Source organism: Xiphias gladius, chromosome 20 (assembly GCF_016859285.1).
Source record: "Xiphias gladius isolate SHS-SW01 ecotype Sanya breed wild chromosome 20, ASM1685928v1, whole genome shotgun sequence".
In the NCBI taxonomy this organism is placed as follows: Eukaryota; Metazoa; Chordata; class Actinopteri; order Istiophoriformes; family Xiphiidae; genus Xiphias; species Xiphias gladius.
The window spans coordinates 20344506-20365000 of NC_053419.1; the positions used below are offsets into that span (position 1 = coordinate 20344506).

General features: G+C 41.6%; 1 protein-coding gene across 1 annotated transcript in view; it reads left to right on the plus strand.

The window, feature by feature from the left end:
• Positions 1–20495, plus strand: part of LOC120806712 (electrogenic sodium bicarbonate cotransporter 1-like) — a 33474-nt gene that overhangs the window by 5922 nt on the left and 7057 nt on the right. The window contains exons 3-19 of the mRNA XM_040158089.1: positions 435–611; positions 5162–5294; positions 7063–7223; positions 7342–7521; positions 8533–8609; positions 9560–9717; positions 9833–9920; positions 11657–11811; positions 13178–13294; positions 13853–14027; positions 15607–15740; positions 16867–17129; positions 17632–17684; positions 17829–18014; positions 18975–19088; positions 19801–19962; positions 20439–20495. The exon at positions 20439–20495 is cut by the window's right edge and continues 122 nt beyond it. Coding sequence (XP_040014023.1) covers positions 435–611; positions 5162–5294; positions 7063–7223; positions 7342–7521; positions 8533–8609; positions 9560–9717; positions 9833–9920; positions 11657–11811; positions 13178–13294; positions 13853–14027; positions 15607–15740; positions 16867–17129; positions 17632–17684; positions 17829–18014; positions 18975–19088; positions 19801–19962; positions 20439–20495 — 2390 coding nt within the window. The remainder of the gene's footprint in view (positions 1–434; positions 612–5161; positions 5295–7062; positions 7224–7341; positions 7522–8532; positions 8610–9559; positions 9718–9832; positions 9921–11656; positions 11812–13177; positions 13295–13852; positions 14028–15606; positions 15741–16866; positions 17130–17631; positions 17685–17828; positions 18015–18974; positions 19089–19800; positions 19963–20438) is intronic.

Here is a 20495-nt window from a genome sequence, read left to right on the forward strand (position 1 = left end):
AAGAGTGTTCTCTACCCCTGTCTGTCTGTCTGTCTGTCTAATTACTTCCTGGAGAAATCAAGTCATCATTTCCTGTATGAGCTGCGGTGTCGGAAGTAGTTGGCATTTTATTTAATTTCTCAGTGTAGCTGACAACATACTGCATCTCTTCCTGATTGGGGAAATGAGCGACAAATCACCAATTGTCACTATACGGCTTTGGCATCAGTACAAGACAATAAATGAATAAATACGTAAATAAATAAACACATGCGTCAAAGTAGCCTTGTGATAAGCAAACTTTTCATACCACCAATCACACTAAGTCAACCAGTCCCTGTTGTTTTTGTTCTTCCAGTTGTGATACAGATTACCAGCGCTCAGGATTAATGTGATTTCCTTTTCGCTATGTGTTATCTGACCTGAATTCCCTGTATTGTACTGTGTTGTGGCAGGTCACCACACTGTGTACATTGGTGTCCATGTTCCCAAAAGCTACCACCGGAGGAGACGCCATAGACGCAAGTCTAGCCACAAGGAGAAGCGGGAACGAGCCGAACAGAGCACGGAAGGATACAAGTCCGATGGGGAGAACCCAGATGAATCCACTGCAAACATCCTTAAACCACTTAGTGAGTTCTGATGAAACTAAATGGTGAAATTCAGTAAAAGCATCTGCTGTGCAGAGTACAATTTATGGGAGCCACATTAGTAATGGATAAATCTCTCTTAAGGATGTTGGTAAAGTCAGTTGGGTGAGGTCCAGCAGCACTCTGCAAATCACAGGGTGCAGGATATCAGCGCTTCTGTAGTTAAGGAGGAGGAGGAGTCATTCAAATAGAGCAGAAAGGGCTGGGTGGGGTGGCAGCCAAAAAAGCAGAGAGAGACAAAAATCAGCAGGCAGAAACCTACACTCAACAGAATTAGTGGAGCGAGGGAATGGGAACATGTTGAATACTAATCTGAAAATGACACTGGATTGGTTTAAAGTGTGTAAAGTAAATACAAGAGGGGTATTATCTGTCACCTTGATGATTAACACAGTACTTTGTGGGATTTGTGAGATAGGATTCTCAGAAGCTAAAATCCAGGTAGATGGGAAGAAAGAAGTAAAATTGAGGCAGCAAAAACAGTAAAAAACCAAGATGTTACACAAGATAGATGAGGTGAGCCTAATACAACCTTGGTGCTGAGAAGAGGAATGGAAAAAAAGAGAAACTGAAAAAACAATTAAGGATCTCATGATCTACCAACAGCATTGATAAATGTTAGTCCAGAAAGTGGACAGAGAGAAATGAGACGTTCAAATGCTCATTGAGATTGTTACCAGTCTCAGGAGTCTTCTTCCTGCTATAGGGAAAGCAGACAGACCAGAATTCTTTCCTTTTTAATATAGAAGCTTAGAAAAGAGGCATGATACAACCATTAATCCCGTGATCCTTTTCTAGAGCAGGAGGAATTGTAATTCCAAAGGAGTCTTTAGATATATAGGTCAGTTTTAACCCATTTGTCTGCTGAATATAGAAGAAGAGACGATTTTTATTGTGGCAACACAGGTGGGAAATCATTAAACAAACAGCCTTTTAGAGGCGACATCATGATTTAGCATCAGTGTTCAGTGACTGAGCCCTTTAATTGTGTGGGGATCTCCATGCTGTATTTCTAGGCTCCCTACCAACACACAAACCTCTTGGGTGGGTTTCTTTTTTTTTTTTTTTTTTTAAAAGAGTGCCAGACGTTACTGTCTAATTAAAAGCTATTTACAAGACATATAATTAGAACAATAATGGAATTCACCTTAAAATGGCACCGCCTGGAAAGCAGCGCAATGGGAGGATATTTACACTTTATTTTCCTGCTGGTGGAGGTAACCATTACAGTATCAAGATGTGTTGGGAATTTACAAATTCAGATTAGATACAGGGAGGACTGACACTGCGTGGTACAAATCAGGGTTGGGCCTGTAGCGGGAGCGTTGGAGGGATTTTACATCCATTTTTTATTTTTTATTTTTTTTACATGCAGCAGCTTTTACAGCCTGGTGTTACATGTCTGCTCAACATTTATTCAGGACCTCAGTTACACATAGGGTTGTTTTAAAGAAATTTGACGCAGACCAGTACAGACAGGGGCATCCATATTGACGCCTCTACATTATCATTTTCGTATCAGTTAGGTAATAGCTCTGTAATTTCTAGCATGGAAAATGATGAATTGGGATTTCAATAGAACAGAGACTATAATGTAAGAAGTAAAGCACCATCTCATTAGATGGGAAGAAAATTTCCCCATTTCCATTCTCAGCACCTTGTATTCATTTACCCACCTACGATTGCACCTTTCTTGATCATGCCAGCATCATATCAAGCTGCCGGTTCGAAACTCCACACGGCAGACAAGCGCTTGACTAATCCTCTCACCCTGCTAGCTCCCCTGACGCTGTAATCCTCCTTTGTTACACCTCATGCTCAGGTGTAAACCAGTCTGCTTGCTGCTTAGTCATCCAAAGGTGCCATGATATGATAAGAGTTTTGCTCACATTAATGTCTGTCTTCTGTGGCGTGAGGGCCTATCTGATTACGTTTTGAGTCATGGAAAGTTTGGCTGCAGTGTGTAGGTAAAATACTTGCGCAAAAGGAAAACTGCATCATCAGAGTACTACCTTTTTCTTTTTTTTCCCCTTCAAGACCTTTCGGAATCTTTGTGATGTTAAATGAATGCCCTTAATTTACCCTGTAGCATGTTATGCGTGTATGATCCAAACATGCGAACATCTGTGTAAATGCTAACAGTGTTGTTGGTTGTTCATCCATCGAATCGAAATCGGTCTGTAAATTAGCGGGCAGTGGGACAGAAGTGGAACCAAACACAGATGCAGGTTTTAAAGTGAACCATGGTTCACTTCGGTTGCACTACACAACACACCCACACACACACAGACAGAGCCTCCTACATTGTTCTCATCCTACTGTATCTCTGTAGAAGATCTGAACTGTAAACAGTCTTGTAAGGTTGAATGAGAGGCCAGACCCTAAAGTATGATGAGATTGGAGCCACCGATGGGATAAACATTTTTCTCCTGTTGAGCAGTAAGGATTTTCATATTAACCTTTTGCCCTTTATTTAATAAGAGGGCATGTTTCCTCCTGCTAACCTGGATTTAACTCCTCTACTGTCCTTGGTGGATTCCCCCGCTTCCACCACTAGCTCACTATATATAATTGAAGCACATTAAGGGGTCTGGATTGGCATGTGTCCTTAGGTTTGAAATCATGTTTATAGTTCCCTAAAACCAACATGTGTGCAAATGTTCAGGTAGTGCGGAGGCTGTGCAGTATAGCAGTACATAAAGATATAATGCAAGGTGAGGGCCAGAGGATCGGATGTGTGGGTGGGATGTTGCGTACCAGACGTCAAAAGCTCCAACTCAAAACACACACATTGCTAAACAGTGCATACAGAGCCCTCCACTTGTTGGGTTTTCCGCTGTTTTGCCCTCCATCTAAATCTACATAATCCTGTTGATTCTGGCAAACCCTGTGGAACTGTCCACTTAAACGTTGTGTGTAACCACAACAAAGGCCTGGTTTTCATTGATAACAGTTGTGAGATTTAAGAGGTGAGTGGTGTTGTGTACACCATGTGGCGTCAATAAGTGTTGCATTAAAAGCAAGTTTCTGCAAGCCGACCAGCCAAAGGGCGACAAAGGTCCTGTGGGAATGAGGAAAACTGAAAGATCTCTTGTGTTTCTGTTTGTAGCCGCCGGTGGATGACGTCGCTTTGTGTGCTGCACAATAATGCTGATATATAATATGGGGGAGACACTAGGTGTTCCATATCCTAAAGCTGTTTCCAGTGTTTGCAAGACACTGATCCTGACCTTCATGTAGCTTCACAGCTGTTAGATTTTTTTCTCGCTACAGTAGAACAGTTCCAACTGCACTATTTTTTTAAAAACAACCATCCTAAATTAAGCTAGGGAGCGCTGTGTCAGGATTAAAAGGTAAAAGGCAGTGTTACATTGTGGAGGTATCGGCCTGTGGAATCGCGAGTGGTACAGTTTATCAAGAGAAAGCTGCGTAAGTAGCCTCTTGGGTCTTACCATTTAACCCTCTCTTTGTCATCAATTCCCAGTTGCACAGCTTTCCTAGAACTGTTAACAAGACTAAGTAGTTCTTGGATGTATAACCCATAATATGCAGGATATAAAGCATTGGTGCTCTCCTCATTATTGTATAACTGGGACTTTATCAGACTTCTTGGCAAACCTGCAGAATCCCAGGGTTAGAGCTCCCTCTTTATGTCTATAATTTCTGAAAAGAAAGATTAAGAGGAAGATGAATATTTAATTTAATTGATCAATACTCAGATGTCAGTTCGGTGATACAGATCTTGGCACACCTTTCTCAGAAGGAAGTAAAAGTTATGCTGAGGAAAAGGTATTCCTTGTGTGCGTGTGTTGTAAAACTCCTTCCCTCTAGCTTAAATACCAGCACCCATTGTCATGGGTTCAAGCTGGTTCCACCGACGTCTGTCAGACTGTATAGAGAGGCTGTTTCTACCTACTTTGCACATATGAGCAAAACAAACATGTAAAGATGCCTGCATTGCCTTTTTATACGTCACTGTTTGTCCAAAACACACATACGCTTTTTGATTTGCAGGCAAACGACTCAGATTATGCAACCTGCCTGCAGTTATTTGGAAGGCTAATATGGAACTCTGTTTTCCTGAATAGTTAATTACTGCTGACTTTATCATTCCTTAAGACTATGAAACTCAGTTTCTACCCTGACAGTGAAACAGGGAACACCCTGACATTGAACACGGTGAAGTTTGAGATATGTGTTAATGAGCACTCAGGGAATCAAGCAATCAGTGTTTACATAATGACTTGGCTTCATGAACAAATATTTACACTGTGTTATTCATAAGATCTGCAAGTGCATGGCCTATTTCTTGCTTCAGATTAATTCGCACAGCCAATTTTGAAGGAAGTCACACACAGTGTATATACTGACAGAATGAGTAACACCATAATTTTTAATCATGTTTTTTTTCAGCTCCAGTATAGTAACTAGATCTGAGCTTTAGTATAAGATTCAGTGTATCAAATGGTGGATCATATAAATTTAGGCAGGGCTGATTTGTTGGTCCCTAACTTGCCTCCTCCTCCTCGCAGTTTCTCCAGCTGAGAGGATCAGGTTTATCCTGGGGGAGGAGGATGACGGCCCCCCACCACCTCAGCTCTTCACTGAGCTGGACGAGCTACTGTCTGTGGACGGGCAGGAGATGGAGTGGAAGGAGACAGCCAGGTGAGTCAATGAGTCAAGTGTCTTTCTGTCTCTCAAGCCAGGCATGGAATACTGCCCCCCACCCCCTTCTTTTACGTTAAGTTCCATGGGCAGTGCAGTCAAAAGTTTCCTGCTTCACAATCCCCGCGCAGTCAGCGGAACACAATCCCTTATGAATAATCAGGTTTTGTATGTGTAAGGAAATAGGCCGTACTCCAGTGAACTCCCAGTCTACTCTCTTATCTGGCTGAGATCTGTAGTACCTGTTCTGTGAGACCGGGAAAAGGCAGAAACTCCCACATGGTCAGAACAAGACTTCATGTTACAGTTAGCTCTAGAGCACATTAAATTTGGGCATCAAAATGTGGATATCATTACACTGATTAATGGTCCTTGATTAATGGTGCATATCAACTTTTACAAAGCTCTGTCCACATGTGATGTTTGCCTTTTCTTTTTTTCATTGTGATAGAAGAAGCTGTTATCAAATTGATAGATAAAGTTGATATTTTCTTAAAGGGGAACTCGTATTTAAGTCTGTTTACAGGTCTTGGGGAGTATACGTGCATACGTGAATAAAGTTGAATAAAGCCTTTTGTGGCTCCAGACAGAGCTGTATGAAGTCTGATAAATTGCCTCAAATGACATCACCCGAGTCAGCTTTGGTCGGGCCTGAAGGCTACAAGTTTTTTTGAAATTTAAGAAAAAAAATCTGAGGGTGTGGAGTTTTAAGAAATTAGTTTACAGTCTGTAGCCAACTCCTCATTTCTGCTTGAGACTAGCAGCTACTAGCATAATACACCCGACTGAACTTTTGTCAGTTGAGTTGCATCGTGGGAACTCTCCATCAAGAGTCCAACAATGCGGAATGCAGTGCTTCATCAGAAGAGTGATATTGCTTATGAAATGCATGTTATTCTTACGCTAAAATTGTCTCTGCCAATCAAATTTCTAGTGATTTTAGTTGAATAGGAAAGGTCAGCACTTAAGGTACATTTTCGCAAAGATGTAAAATTGTGTCTAAGGAGCACATAAGAATTTCACAAGTAGTTTTGTATTCCCAGCATTTTAAATTCTGTTTTGGAAAGGGAAAGAGTGAGTTATATAAAAAGGAAGGTAAATGAACTCCGTGGCCAGGCTCCTCTCCCAGAAAGATGGCTGATCACAGGCGTGTGGACCACAGCCAGAGGGATACTCTATCCCCAGAGGGAAACCCCATCCTCAGGCCTCAGGAGAATGGCTCTTTGTAGTGGTGACATGTGAGGCATTAGTATTAAAAAGAATCCTTGTCCCGAGTCCTAGCTTCAAGACTAAAACTATCCGCGGTAGCAACAAAGTCTCGTTTCTCTGATTGAGCCATGTGTGGCCTAAGAGATATGGCGGACTGTTGACATTCCAGCATGCCATGTATTTTCTCAAGTCTAGTGATTTATTTTTTATTTCTACACTGTTCTGCATCCCCAGTTCTTGCCTTGTGAACTGTGTCCAATTCAAAACACATTGGGGTTGTTTGTGTAAAGAAAGTAGAACCCATCTTGTCTCCTCTTGTTTGTAGCCCATATTTGTTTAGAAAGTTATGAAGCCACTGATATGTACGTTTATCTATATTCTGCCGTGATCTTTCAGGAACCTGTATGAGAGAGAAGAGAAAAATTATTATACACACTCTGGTATCTAGGCTTTTTCTGAAACACCGCATTTATTGGCAAGGTCCAATGCAGTCGTACAAATCCAGTACTGTAAATACATCTCAGCACTCTCCCTCTGCCTTTTTCCCTCCTCCGTGCAGATGGATCAAGTTTGAGGAGAAGGTGGAGAAGGGCGGCGAGCGCTGGAGCAAGCCTCACGTGGCCACGCTGTCCTTACACAGCTTGATGGAACTCAAAAAGTGCATCGAGAGGGGCACAATTATGCTGGACCTGGAGGCCTCCACGCTGCCACAGGTTGTCGGTAAGCGGGGTAAACTATACCTAGAAAATCCAGACCACCGGCACGGTCTTGAAGGCTTTGGAGAACCTCAGTCTTCAAAGACAACTCAGTCTTGACGTTAAATCTGTCCCTCAAACAGAGATGATCACCGACAGCCAGATTGAGACCGGCCAGTTGAAGGCGGACCTGAAGGAGAAGGTCATGTACACGCTGCTACGGAAACATCGCCACCAGACCAAGAAGTCCAACTTGCGCTCCCTTGCAGACATTGGCAAGAGTGTTTCCAGTGCAAGTAGGCTGTTTTCCAACCAGGAGAACGGTACTGAGAAATGTTTATTTTTATCCCTCTTAACCTTAAATCTTCTACTTTTATTCTTTGTTTACTCATTTCTTGTTTCTGATATTAAACCCTAACACTAACTACTGTTGTAAATTTCCTTTCCTAATACAATCTCTCACTTTTCCTTCTTATTTTTATTTTTTTTTCCTCCACCTTCTCAACCTGGTTTTCCTTCTCCTTTTCTCTGTTTCCTTTTCTCCTCGTCTTTGGGTCTGTGCTGCCTCTGACTTCCTGCATCTGGGGTGTCATAGCACGCAGCCCCCATGAGCACCCTGTGCCTAGTTTAACCCCACAAGACTCCGAGGAACCGTGTGAGGTTATGAGGAGCTCCAGCATGGGATACCTCTGTAAGTGAGGTCACAGCACTCCTACTTAAAGCAGCGTGTTGGAAGATAGTTGCATGCACTGTAAAAACTGCAAGCATGGAAATGAACAAATTTGAGTAGAGCCAAAAAAATGGAATACAGTTAAGCTCTCCTTCGTGTCCATCGTGGTAAAAAGCTGGATGTGTGTTTTTTCAGCACTCATTTGTAGAAACACACAAGTTTAGAATAGCATGACTCAATAACTCCCAATGTACTTAACTAAATATTTATTTGGCAAGAGAAAGCTAAAATGTTGAAGACTCTGTTCTCATTGTCAGTAATGTCGGATGAGTAAATGGACCATATCAAATGGAGTTCCAAAGTTTACATTCTCATTCATTTGCCAATAGTTGCCTAAGCATATTTCTCTTGACCCGTATAAGCAGCGGACCTAAGACTTCCATTTATCCCAGCTCTCTTCTCTCTGGAGCGCCTGAATGAATGACCATCTGGCATTAGTTCTAAAGCTTAAGCCGTGCCACATTTAGCTAGGTCCTGATGTTTCTGACTCTCTTCATGTACTTTCCTGATGCCTTTCTTTTCTTGGACTCAGCAGTGTCTACTTTGAGGCTCAGCAGTCTTTCCCGGCCTCTTTGATCCCTAAACATGTCTTACCTCCCTGCAGGTAGCCCAACTACTGCCCATCGAAACCTCACTTCCAACAGCCTGAGTGACTTCTCTGACAAACCAGAGAAGGATCAGGTAATATCTTTGTGTCTCTCTTTATCATTGCATACAGATGATGGGCTATTGTGCAGTCTAGTAGATGATAATTCAGGCGTCCATTCACAAAGCAGTACTATGCAGGGTCATGTGTCGGGCTGTGTGTATGCATGAGCTTGTGAGCCTCACATACTGATAGATAAGACCCCTGGCTCTCTCCCTGCTCCGTGCAACAATAGCCCACTGTACTCCTGTCTTTGTCATGCCAGTTTCTATCATCAGCACATGCAGTTTCTTTCTCTGTCATGACTCATGGTTGAAGAAATTGGCTGTGTGACCTACAGATACACCAAACATAGATAAAAGATCACAGAAGCAGTTAAACTTTAACAACTGGAATTACGCTCCAGCAACATTTAATGAAACTGTAGATTTGTAAGAATGGTCTGGCCTTTGACATTACACCAAGGCCTTAGTTAATCATCACCTTGTGAGTGAGTTCTTTATTCTGTCATGTGTGTATATTCTTCTGCCAAATCCAAAATGAGCAAAGTGTAGACTTTGCATGTCACTTTGGTGTAAGACTGTAGATGCAGTTTCATGCACCGTAGTAAAGTATGGTCATTAGGTGGCACAAAGTCAAGCTGCTGTACAGCAGATAATTCAAGGAAAGGGCGGGCACTACCTGTTCTTACGTACTTATAGAGAGAGAGAAAACACCATGTCCGTCTCCGCTTTGATACAGCCACATTTTAATCACATTAATCACCACATTTATTTGAAACGTCATCTATCATTGATCATAATGCATGTGACAGAGAAAGGAAGCAAGAGTTTATGAGCACATGTCCTGCATCTTAAATCTGTATCCTGTTTCAAAAAAATAAAAATAAAAATTTAGCGTTCATTGTTACAAATTCTTCCTGTCTGACATTTTCATTCACTGACTTTTCCCCCCCTTCTCTGCCCTGCATTCTCTGCCCTAACAGCTGAAGAACAAGTTCATGAAAAAATTGCCCCGTGATGCCGAGGCATCAAACGTGCTGGTTGGAGAGGTAGATTTCCTGGAAACTCCTTTTGTGGCTTTTGTTCGTCTGCAGCAGGCTGTCATGCTGGGGGCTCTAACTGAGGTCCCTGTGCCCACAAGGTAGAGCACACAGTTGCAGTTTGTTATAATGCCATGACCAGCTACAGTGACGCATGATTCTCCGACTCTGACTCTGTAAATGTACCCTAACAGCTTATTTTCCTGATGCATTCAGATTTCTCTTTGTGCTGCTGGGTCCCAAAGGTAAAGCAAAGTCCTATCATGAGATTGGAAGAGCCATTGCCACCCTGATGTCAGATGAGGTACATCAATACTATACTAATCTAATTTTTTCTTTTTTTTTTTTTTTTACTTTGTCAGTTTTTAACATTCACTCATGAGACTGAACAGACATTGGCCTTGTTTTGATGGTAGGTGTATTTGCATTAAGGGATTTTGTTAAACTCAAATAACAGGTGCTACATGGGCCCAAGATCCATTTACAATGATTGATGAGTTGTTTGTTTAATGGGTTTTGTTCTGAAGTGTGTGTGTGTGTGTGTGTGTGTGTGTGTGTGTGTGTGTGTGTGTGTGTGGGACGTACAGAACATTTTAACTGATGCTCGCTGTTCTATAACAATAGATGTCATCCTCTTTAAGCCTGGATTGGGTGTGAACCTGTGATAGTGAGCATCTCGAGATTTCTTTTGGAATGAGGTGGCTAATCCTCCGGACAGTGAAACACAGTAAATGAATGACAAATAAACTGTTAGCCTGTACGATCGGTTGAAAGAAATATTGTGCTAAGAATTGTGCCAGTAAAGGAAAAATAAAACGGATCTATAAACAAGACTAAGAGGCTGCAGCCATGCTTGTGGCTCTGTGAGGCTGTACTTACAGGCACAGCGGTGCTTTGATGTTTAGCAGAGCAGGTACTGTAAAAATGATTACCGTGATAACCATCTTAGTTTAGCGTATTAGCATGCTAACATTTACTAACCAGTACCGAACGAAGTACAGCTGAGGCTGATGGAAATGTCATTAGTATGGAGGTATTTGGTCATCAACCCGAGTATCGTACAAATTGAATTGACCACAAAATTTCACAGGAATCCATCCAGTAGTTGAAATGTGACAGGCAGACGTCACCATCTAATTATCAATACTGATCATTTTTTCCTATTTACTCGTTCATCTCATAATTTATAAGATGTAAGCAGTCTTTCCACCCACAGCTCCTACAGTACTTGTCCTCTTGCCAAATATCAGCTCTCTGGATATTTCTGTATTAATCATCACAGCACTTCGCCTGGCCAGGCTGTCGGTAGTGACCAGTTTGGAGCTTAACTTTTAAGCTGTGTGTTGAAGTTGTGGCACTAGTTAGTTTGGTGCCACAGGAACAAATTCAGTACAATAAGCCAAACAATGCTTTTATTTAATTTCTCTGCATTAATATGCCTGCTCCTCCAATATTTTCAGCGCTGTCTGCTTTGTGTCTTTGGTGTGTTCTCCTGACTAGACCTCTCCATGTTTTTCAGGAATGATAACAGCCAGCTCATAATGTTCCTAACACTGGCCTGCAAATTCCCACAGGCCTCAACTCTTCCCAGTATATCTCGTATGTCAACACAGCAGGATAGGAAGTGTTTTTCCAGGATTTCCACAAGTTAAACTTTACCCTCACAGCTCTCCCGTGACAGTTGGGTCACAGGTTTATCAGATGTTTGTCTTTTTGAGTAATCACAAATAAACTGTCCAGTAGTACTTTACCTGCCTGTAGGCGACACATTGTTTATTTACACTGTGAAAGAGTTTAGAAAGTTCTTGGTTGTTGTCAATATTATAGTTGTGAGGTTGGTCATCATGGTTTGCTTTTCAGTGACATGCTGCACTTTGTGTCCCAGGAATCAAAAGTGTTTTGGCAGTGCTCTCCAGTGAGCCACTGAAAGTTGCAAATTTTGTGTTTTTTTCTCCAAAGCCCTGGATTAAACAATAAAGTACATGTTGCATTATTATTTGGCTGATTTCTAACGAGTCGGTTATGTATGTTTGTTGGCAGGTATTCCATGATATCGCTTACAAAGCGAAGGACAGGCAGGACCTGCTGGCTGGTATCGAGGAGTTCCTGGATGAGGTCATCGTCCTGCCACCTGGCGAGTGGGACCCTGACATCAGGATAGAGCCCCCCAAGTCTCTGCCTTCCTCGGACAAGAGGTTTGCTCTAATCTACATGACCTAATCTATCCATTCATTTCGAGGGTCGGGGGGGGGGCAGCAATCCCAGTTGACATTGGGCGAGAGGCAGGGTACATCCTGGACATGTTGCCAAGGCCAATACTTGGAGACAAACAACCATTCACACTAACATTCACACCAACGGGCAATTTAGAGTCGCCTGCATGTCTTTAGACTGTGGGGGGAAGCCAGAGTACCTGGAGGAAACCCACGCAGGCACGGGGAGAACATGCAAACGCCACATTAACATGCAAACTTACTGTGAGGCGACAGCGCTAACCACTGCACCACCGTGCCTCAGGACTTGAATGAATTCACTGCACATAAATTTATTGCAAATTGATCCTGTATGTCACATATATGAACACAGTATATTTGACACATTTCAGGGAAATTCTCCCTACATCACCTCATTGTCTTTTTTTTTTTTTTTAAAGCAAGACAAACTGCTTGAATAGATGCTATTGCTGCTACACATGTCAATTATTGGAAGATGTAAATGCAAAAACTACTGTTTTGCGTCTAGCAAAACTAGTGTTTTGCTTTGTAACAAGAGCACAATTGGGGAAGAGTCATAAAGTCAACAAACTGTCTCTGTGACGTCAGTTATATAAGCAATATTTACCTAAAATCTGTCAACATAAGCAGACATTAGCCATCATACGCTAGTGGTCATACCAGACCAAGTAAGGCTGTTTCAGCAAAATCTGTGAGTGTATTGATTTGAGCAAGAGTTTGTTTTTCTTGCTTATCAGTTCAAATTTTCAGTCATAAATTGATGATTGTATCATTTCTTTTCTCCTAAATTATAAAATTTCTCTTTATCTAATCTTGCTAATGTCTTAAGTGTGATGTGATATAACTCAACAAAACAAAATATCTCAGACGGATTAAAAATGTAGACCGAGCCTTACTATACATGTATAACCTGCACTATACATGTGTCACTAAGCACAGGAAATTACTCACCATAATACACTCAAATTCATCCGCTATGCCGGTATAACATAATTGGAAATGGCTGATCTTTACTCAGTAGACTAACGGTTTGCTGTCCACAGGTTTCATCTATATACACTGTAGACTTAATGGCCTATGTGACATAAAGTATGTTTATGATGTACACAATTTTTATTAACAGTTGTATAAAATGTTTTCATTTCATGTGTTACAAGACGTATTTGCAAAAATGATTTGATTTTTTTTTTTTTTTTTTTTTTTTTTTTTCCTGATGATAGTCAAAACAAGACAGATTGTCTTACTGACAGATTTGTGCTGGTTTCTCTTAGTGCTTGAATTTATTGGTAGTTTGTGGTACGTGACCGTGTTTGTCTTCTATTCTAAGGAAAAACATGTATGCCGGATTAGAGGCACCTCAGATGAATGGCGACACTCCCCATGATGCGGGACATGGAGGGGGAGGAGGTCACCAGGTTGGAGAGGAGCTTCAGCGTACAAGGAAGTAAGTTTAGTAAGATATGAGATAGAAAGATTTCAAATTCATAATTGAAATGATTGTAGAGAAATTTTAAGAGCAAATCTGTATGATATCATCCTCAGAGATTGTGGACTTTAAAAAAAAAATTTAAAAAAACAAAAAATCACACCACAAAAAAAACAAAAACAGAAGCTGTACATTGCCCTGATCCTCATATTATTATATGTGCCTTGTAGATGAGTACATTATCTTCCTGATTATAATCCTGATGGCAAGGGGTTGTTGGCAATATGCACCGTAAAGTAAAAATCATAACATGTAAAAAGATATTAGCCTAAATCTCATTGGTCTTCCAGTGAATTTCTGATGAGGAAATGTTCCACACATAAATAAAGAACAATGAAAGCAATTCACTATTGCGTAACATTTTGGTTTCCTTTTACTCAGAACAAGTTTTTCTGTCTTTGGAAACTTTTTGTCAGACCTTAAGCACGTCACCCGTCATTTATACAGCTGAAATAAGCCAAGTTATGTCATAAAAGAATGTTGCCACCCACTAACTTGAATGGTTCTGTCTTAAAGGTTCTGTGGAGGTCTTATCCTGGATATCAAGCGAAAGCTGCCATTTTTTGGCAGTGACTTCTGTGATGCACTGCATATCCAGTCTCTGTCTGCCATCCTGTTCATCTATCTGGGCACAGTCACCAATGCGATCACATTTGGAGGCTTACTTGGAGATGCTACAGACAACATGCAGGTAACCCCTCACCCACACTCCTTATTGTGGTGTCCACAGTGAGTGAGGCTTGTTTCCGTGGAGATACTTTGGTGCTTATTCAAAAAAAAAAAAAAGAAAAAGCTCCATGCTGCTGTTGTGGACCAGCTGACCGAGGACAAAACAAGGTTCCTGTTCACGGTGATGGAGCTTCACTTCCAAGTTGTGTTATGACTGCTGACACGGACCCAGATTGGTCCTGTTTGGGTTCAGGTGGCACTGACTCTTACACAATTTGTGTGACTGGATTTGTCTAGATTTGTTTATTCGGTTCTCTCTTAGCTCACTGCTAGTCCCAAAAGAGTCCATATGGTTATCTCTAGAAGACACCTTTTTTACTTAAATAAAATTTTCAAAAATTGCAAAAACGCAATATTTAAACGTCTGTAAATTGCAATACAAGCATGTTGCATAACTTGCAAAGCAGCAATTCACAGTCATAAATGAACAGTTCATATATTTCCCTTCCCTTTTGAAAACAAGAAAAGACAATGTACTGAGTTCAATTAAGCCGCCTATAGCATGTTGTTTCATCATTTCCAGATAGATTCTAATCCTAAAGTAGGCTGCGTTTTGCAGAGGTGTGAGTCTGAACCTTTTTATTTTGGTCACACACAGTGCTGGTAAATTGGTCTCCAATGCACATGTCTTTGCATAGCTATGCTTTTGTCCCTCCATGGTTTAAGTCACAAACTACTGAACAACATACAGAGTTCACTTCAGCTGATAAGCCATGCTAATTTGGAGCGCAAAGGCTGATACCGCATCCATCTGTTGTACCTGCCGGTGACATGAATGCATATGGGAGAGTTGTACAGTTGCGGTATGATAGCACACATTGCTTGCTGCATCCATCCTTGTGCCCCTGATAGCTGAGCGTATACGGTTGACCAGTGACTAAGGTACTTGCTTTAGCCTCTCCCTGCAAAGAGCTGCATCCTAGCAGACCTGCAGAGCACCAGCCTCAGGGATTTGCCCAGGCTTTAAATATCCACAGATCCAGATTACTCAGCTACTGTGGCCTCGTCATGGGTGCATTTCCGATGACCACTCCCCCCTCCCAGTCAGTGCTCCTTAATCCTGCATCACTCCCCTTTTCCACTCTGAGAGCAACAGAGGGAATCCCTGCCTTCACATAACCTTTGTCAGCTTAGGTCTCAGAAGTACAGCCTCAGCTTGTAAAATACGTAGAGTACTTATATGACTGGAAATTATACGCCTTTCCCGATGACCCAGAACTGCAGCTGTGTGATTATGTATAGCAAAAACAAAGCTTCCAGATGAGTAAGCAGATTTATGTCACTGATGTTTAGAGGCTCAAAAAGAGTTGTGGAGAAAAAATAAGTGAAAAATATGCTTAATACGGATGAAGGAAGGTGTCTGTTTACCCTTATCTCTACAAAGTAGTTAATATGGAGTCATGCTCACCATATGAATCTGCACTCTCATCTCCTCTGTGTGTGTGTATATGTATATATATATATATATTTTTTTTAGGCTTAGCATGGTCCATGAGCTGTGTGTAAAGTCTACATGTGTTTCACCGTGTGTTGTGTTGCAGGGGGTGTTGGAAAGTTTCCTGGGTACAGCGCTGACAGGAGCAGTGTTCTGTCTGCTGGCTGGTCAGCCCCTGACTATTCTCAGCAGCACGGGCCCGGTGCTCGTCTTCGAAAGACTCCTCTTCAACTTCAGCAAGTAAGTAGTCACTGATCAAACTCATTCAGTCACTTTAAAATCGGTGAATATCGGTGAGGGTGAAACAAAGCGGACAGGTGCAGTTTGTGGTTTGGAGATTCTACCCTTTTGCGCCCTATACATAAAATAAAAGCAAAATGAATACAAATGGTTAATTCACATTTACAGCTGGCAACTTTCCTTTTAAGGTTCGTTTACTTGAACAATATCTCTCTTATGCTTTTTTTTGCGCTTGCTGTAAGTCTCTTGGCAGTGAGTGATTGTCCAGGGCACAGTTGCCAGCTGATTGTTAATTTCCCATTTGTTTTGCCTTCAGCTTCCTTTCTTCATTAACACCAGCACTACACACACCCTTGTGTAGAACTAGATAAAGGAGAAAGTATAATAAAGTGCATTAAACAAAAGGTATTGCCTCCTGCAATCGTACCGTCTATGGGGGAAAAAGGAAAATGCATTCAGTAACATTTTTGAAAATACATTAACTAACTTTACTTTTATATCACTGCATGTAATACCGCTTATTGTGCCCTTCTTGTTGCAGATTAAACATATAATCTCACACTACCCGATGGGTATTAAATGCTGTTAAATGCTGACTTCTCCCTCCTCCTTCCACTGTACTCCCTTCCTTTCCCAGAGAGTCTTCTAGCATTACCAAACACCGTGCTGATTATGTTCCATTATTAATAATTCACTCTCATTTAATTTTACACTGTGAGTGAAGAATGTTGTGGCATCTATGCCCTCCAAATGTTTCCATGCCTCGAGTCGACGGCTGCTGAGTCGGTGGCAGCTGCTGAATACGTACATACCACAGGTGGATGTTTTACATTTGGCAGAAAGCCTGCTTACCATTCTGGCTGCAAGTCACAGCTTCAAAATCAATGTTGTTTTATTTTGAAGGGCTACGGAGCATAACCAAGTTTTATAAAACCTTTTTAAAAACACTTTAAGTAAACCTAAACTTCACAGACTTCGGGTTAGACAGGATTGACTTAAAGTATAGTAAATTCTTCGAGGGATTAAAATTGCCTTGAAATAAAATATAGAAGTGTTGAAATGCATTTGTTCAGAAAAAAAAAAAAAAACAAACCCAACACTCTCTCTGTGTTAATCTTCTCCTCAGAGACAACGGCTTCGACTACCTTGAGTTCCGGCTGTGGATTGGCCTGTGGTCGGGTATATTCTGTCTGGTGCTGGTCGCCACGGACGCAAGCTTCCTGGTGCAGTACTTCACGCGCTTCACCGAGGAAGGCTTCTCTGCGCTCATCAGCTTCATCTTCATCTACGACGCTTTCAAAAAGATGATAAAGCTGGCCCACCACAACCCGATCAACACCGAATACGATCCCAACCTCGTCACTCACTACGACTGCCGGTGCACGCCTGGTACGAAGTCTTCACTTTTGCAGCAGATTAAGACAAATTGCTGGAAAGGCCAAATAAGATAGATTAGAGTTGTGGTGTCACTATATCCAGTAACATAGGCAGTGTCTGATCCTGAACCACCCTTTGCCCTAAAAAGTCCTCATTGTTGATTGTATCGTGGCGCCAGCTGAATCTCTGTATTACCAGAGATACCAGACAGTGGAAGATGAACTGTCGTATTTGGTTTTGTCCCATTTGCCAGTGATTTTCCTATTATGTCAAACAAAGCTTCCAACTTATTTTTTTCCATGTTTACAGTGGAGATAACAAATGATACTAGAATGTATCAGCCTTTAGATACCACTGTTTACTTTCTCAATGGCCCCTATCAGGTTCTGTGTCACAAATTACTTGGCAGGATTGTTTGGGAGAGAGATGATGTTAAAGAATGAAAATGGCAAATGTGATACTGCAAGTAATAATCTCATTTTGGTTATAAGATCTTATTGTTTATTTTTACTAGGCAACTCATCAGAACTTGTTGATGTCACTGCCTGGACAAACAGTACTGATCTGGTATGTAGTGTTCTTGTTTTTGTGACATTTAGTAGCATGAATTCAGAATTTAAAAACTGTTGCTTAATTTATTGACAAAGCTCTTTTTCTCCAAATATTGTTGCTTGTCGGCTAAGGGAAACCTCTTTGTCCTTGTCTCTCCAGCCAATGAATGCCACCTGGGCGTCCCTGAACAGGCAGCAGTGTCTGAAGTTTGGAGGGCGGCTGGTCGGAGATGCCTGTGGCTACGTGCCTGACATCACCCTGATGTCCTTCATCCTGTTCTTTGGGACCTACACCTGCTCCATGGGTCTGAAGAAGTTCAAGACGAGCCGCTTCTTCCCCACCACGGTGAGTTACGGCACTTATGAATGGATGTGCAGCACAGACAGGCGCCCCCCCCCCCAACACAGCAAGTGACACAGTTGGCCACAGTGACCGTTACAGATGTTTCTGATGTTCACCAAAGACATTGAACTGGCAGTTCTCAGTTTAGTCGACAAGCTCAGGTGGCAGTGAGAGTCAGTGTTGGACGGTCAGACGGGAGGCTCCACCTCAGATCCATAAATTACAGCCAGTTCACTCACATTTTATTCAAATCATTAATGGCACATGTTTGGTGAATCACCAAAGTAAACTGAAGATCAGCAAAGAGTAAATCGCTGAACGAGAGTCTACGGCCAACCTAGCGGTGTTGGGCTTTACTGTGCAGCAATGTTTTGACCTAAATGCTAACGTCAACACATAACAACAATGCTACAACATGCTGATGATGAGTAGTATAGGCATAATGTGTTTTGTTTTTTTTTACTTTTTAGCATGCTGTTAGCATGCTAACATTTGCTTATTAGCTCTACACAAAAAGTAAAGCTGAGGCTGATGGGAATGTCATTTGTCTTACAGACATTTGGTCATGAACTCTGGCACTGGACAAATTAAAAATTCAATGGATCACAAATTCTTACAATTTATGCTTTTTTTTTTTTTTTTCTTTGCAAATAATTTGACTGGCTCTTTATCAGCCTCTGGTGTAATTTAAAACCTGTTTACAATTCTTAGTCACGAACTGCCGAACAGCTGTGTTTACTTACTAGAAATTACAGCTATAATTGCACTAACTGCACTTGCAGTAATAAATGCGCAGTCAGCAAGGTAATACCTGCCAGTGTTTGTTTATCTACTGACATGTCGTTTAACGGGGTGTAGGTCTTTGTCAAACACACGAAGGAAGATGTCAGTACAGCCCGTAGCTCCTTCTGCCACAAGCTGAAAAACACTGCCGAACCTGCTGTAAATGTTTCCTCCTCCTAGGTGAGGAAGCTCATCAGTGACTTTGCGATCATCTTGACCATTCTTCTCTTCTGCGGCGTGGACGCCTTTGTCGGTGTGGACACTCCAAAGCTCATAGTGCCAAGTGAATTCAAGGTACACACCACACACTGCAGAACTTCTAATAGAAAACAAAATATATGCAACTACAAGAAGTAGTCATTATTCCAATATGTGCTTGAAATCATTGCACTGAATTGTTTGTAGTTGAAAGACAATGGTCAGCCAGGTGCAGTTTCCTCTAATTACACCGATAATGATGCATGTTTCTGCTAGAAAGCCTCTGTAATTCTTTGAAATCCCAGCATAATGCCTTCTTTGTAGTTTGCCCAGTAAGCGATGCATATTACCTGAAACTAAGACACAGTCATTCTTTGAGATTGCTAAGCTCAAATGTTCCGCAGCTGGCGTGAAGACCCCCCCCCTGCCTTGTCACAGAGAAAGGGAATGATGGGGTAGAGGAGCGGGCACCTGCATCAAATATCAACTTGATTATATGTGATGTGAGAACACAGACGGTCTTATAATTGCAAGTACAGAGGCAGCTTTGTTTGACCAGAGTCGTAATTCTCAGATTTCTGTCATGTAATGATGCACCAGTAATTTCAGACTCTGTTCAGTGTTAAAACTTTCTCAGTGTAATGAAGTGACTACTTCAATTTTTTTTTTTTTTTTTTTTTAGTTCTGTTTGAGATGTTATCCATGTCCAAAAGATCTGGACACGCAAAAATAAGATGTGCAGTCAGGAGCCTCTATGTAGTGGGGTCTGGGTCTCTCTAACAGTCTTGTTCTTATTATTTTTGTCTAGCCCACGAGTCCACTGAGGGGCTGGTTTATTCCTCCTTTTGGAGGGAACCCTTGGTGGGTGTACCTGGCAGCCGCCCTCCCCGCTCTGCTGGTCACCATTCTGATATTTATGGATCAGCAGATCACTGCTGTGATCGTCAACAGGAAAGAGCACAAACTCAAGGTTGGTGCACCACCTCAAAGTTTCATTCATTTTTAAAAATTCAAGGATTAAACTGTACAGAAAAACCACTGAAAATAAGGAGCTGTACCCAGGTTTTTGGAAATATTAGGGGTCAAGAGTACAAACTCCCCAATTATGTCCCATCCCCCCAGTTTGACTAACAAAAGGGTCTGCAAAATGTGTCTCGTTGCACATTTTTTATGTATATTTTAACAGTTGAAATATATTGTTCTTAACTTTTGTCATCCTGTGCAGTCAACTAAAAATGTTTCCCCACAATGCCAGGAATACATTTTGGAAAATTCTTGGTACAAAAATACAGTGTCCTTTCATTCAGTGAAACTTTTTAACTTTTTAAATCATTCAAACTCTCAAATTCGCTGAAATACTGAGGAACCATGGTATCTATGGCTTGTGGTTTAATTCTGATAAGTGCATTCCTCCTCTCTACTATCTTCCCTCATGTCCCCTCTCAGAAAGGGGCAGGGTATCACTTGGACCTGTTCTGGGTGGCCATCCTGATGATGCTCTGC